This window comes from Branchiostoma floridae, chromosome 12 (assembly GCF_000003815.2).
Source record: "Branchiostoma floridae strain S238N-H82 chromosome 12, Bfl_VNyyK, whole genome shotgun sequence".
Classification (NCBI taxonomy): Eukaryota; Metazoa; Chordata; class Leptocardii; order Amphioxiformes; family Branchiostomatidae; genus Branchiostoma; species Branchiostoma floridae.
This window is the reverse complement of record NC_049990.1, coordinates 14,890,275-14,892,433: the sequence shown is the minus strand read 5'-3', so window position 1 is coordinate 14,892,433 and position 2,159 is coordinate 14,890,275. Positions and strand designations below refer to the sequence as shown.

Here is a 2,159-nt window from a genome sequence, read left to right as displayed (position 1 = left end):
GCACGGTGGAAACTACGCCTCCACAGCTGGAAGAGAAATGGAGGTAAGCTCAAAGTGGAGACCTGCCTAGCCTGATATCACACTACCGACTTTGCCGACCACAGAGGTGTAGTGGCATGTTGTTTTTGAGCTGGCGCCATTCCGATAGAAGAGGTTACTTACCCAGGTGCGAAGCCAATGGGTTGAACGGCTGCTATCCCCGGACTGCTTGCAAAGGTAGTGGTCAACTGTAAAACCACGGAGAAGATGGTGTTAAACAGGAAAGGAAGCAACTAAAAGAGCCTGATGGCAAACAATCATTGCTTCTTATTGCTTACAGCAAAAATGTGCCGACACAGGCATGTGAAAGTATTCCGCACTGCTGGACGAAACTCAATTTCCTCTGGAGAAATGATCGGTTCTTACCCCTTGAACAACTTGCTGGAAAAGTGCCGTGGAGTCACTGGAGTTGGCGTTCAGAAGGTTCGTATCGTAAATCGTGGTGATGCAGATAGAGACGACAATTTGCTGACTTGTACCAACTATATGAAAGAAAAAAAATCAGAGTGCTGAAAACATGTAAAAAACAAACAAACAAGTAAGACTCAGCAAAAGGCAAATCTCTGAAAAGTCGAAACAGTCCGCTTCATATACTAGTAACTGAGTCCGAATCTTACCGTCGCAAAGCATGGTGGGCAGAGAAGTAGTCAAGTCCTGAAGTCTGTCGAAACCATCCAGGGACAGAAGAGTCTTTGGATCTCCTGCGATAGCTGTCAGCTGGTCTCTGTCCAGGTTATTGCCCACACCGACAGCAATGGTGACGATTCCTGCCTGGCGCATCCTCCGAGCAGGACGATTGACGTCGTCATAGGATCTGCCGTCGGTGATGACAACGGCTATCTTGGTGACGTCGGCTCGCGCGCCCTTCCTCAGGTCGAAGTGCAGATTGGTGGCGAAGTCGATGGCTTTACCCGTCAGCGTGTAGCCGCCCATGTACTCAATACCATCCACTGCATCTTGCGCCTCCTGGAGGTCGTAGTACTGGTCAAGGAAGAATTCTGTGCGCGCCTGGGCTGCATACTGAACGATGGAGACGCGAACGGCGTTTTCTCCGATATCCAAGTAGGCAAAGAGCTGCCCGATGAAGGTCTTCATTCGCTCGAAGTTCTCCAAGCCGACGCTACCGGTGCCATCCACAATGAAGACGATGTCTGCTACTGCCGAACATGGGGGGGCTAGGGAGAGAAATGCAACAAGTTGGAAGGAATTCGCATCCGCCAAGAACATGAAAGCCAGAAAAGACGGAGGAAAACAACGTTAGCCTAGCGGTAAAAGTGCATAATTATCCACACACTAGTATCTCCAACGGTAGACGACACTACTGGCAGGTTTCCAAGCTGCACTCCCGCCGCTGTGGTGTTGACGATGATTTGGGTGGTGACGTCGACATTTGCACCTAGCGTGACTACACTTGCAGTCACTGATGTGGTTGTTGCGGACGCTCTGCAAAAAGAAAACAGGAGCATATGGAACATGAACCTTCATCAAGGCATGGCAAGAACAGTCTTCAATTGTACAAAGTACACTGTAGCGACATGAATTTAATAATCGAAATAGGAAGCCGAATAAGTGATTGACAATAAAGCTGCATACAGCAAGACATTCAATCTTACCCTGGGGCCACCGACGTGATGGACACCGACTGGATGTCTGCTGGGTTGGCAGCAAAGACTTGCAGGACCTGAAAAAGATGTCAAGGCTCGTGACTAGTACAATGGCCTCCGAGCACAATCAAGCGTCTACCTTTGCGCTGACTGTCCGTCATTGAGAAGCGAGCACATTTCTTTCTGTCACCAACGGACAAAGAACCACATGGCAAAGGATTTCAGCAGTAAACGTTGCTAAACAGAAGAAAACCTACCGCATTTTCGATAGTGACGCTCAAGTCGATGTAGGCTTGTGATGACGTATCTTGAAGGTCAACGGTGTAGTCAAGAGTCAACTCCACCGTGACAATGACGGTTGTTCTTGAGGCTGCAGCAAGTACATAATTTATGAAGGTAATGACCAACAACGTAGTAAAATGTAGCAAGTAGGCTTCTGATCTTCAGATTTACTCTGATACGTCTATGTCGTGGGAGGACCGTCTGAAATGGATTGAACGGTAGAGAAAACGAGTT

At 48.4% G+C, this 2,159-nt stretch overlaps 1 protein-coding gene across 1 annotated transcript in view; it reads right to left on the bottom strand.

Annotated features, from left to right (window-relative positions):
• LOC118427037 overlaps positions 1-2,159 on the bottom strand; it is a 31,249-nt gene that overhangs the window by 17,169 nt on the left and 11,921 nt on the right. Inside the window, exons 24-25 of the mRNA XM_035836675.1 lie at positions 1,901-2,013; positions 1,653-1,720 (exon numbers count right to left, since the gene is read on the bottom strand). Of these exons, the coding sequence (XP_035692568.1) occupies positions 1,653-1,720; positions 1,901-2,013 (181 nt within the window). The remainder of the gene's footprint in view (positions 1-1,652; positions 1,721-1,900; positions 2,014-2,159) is intronic.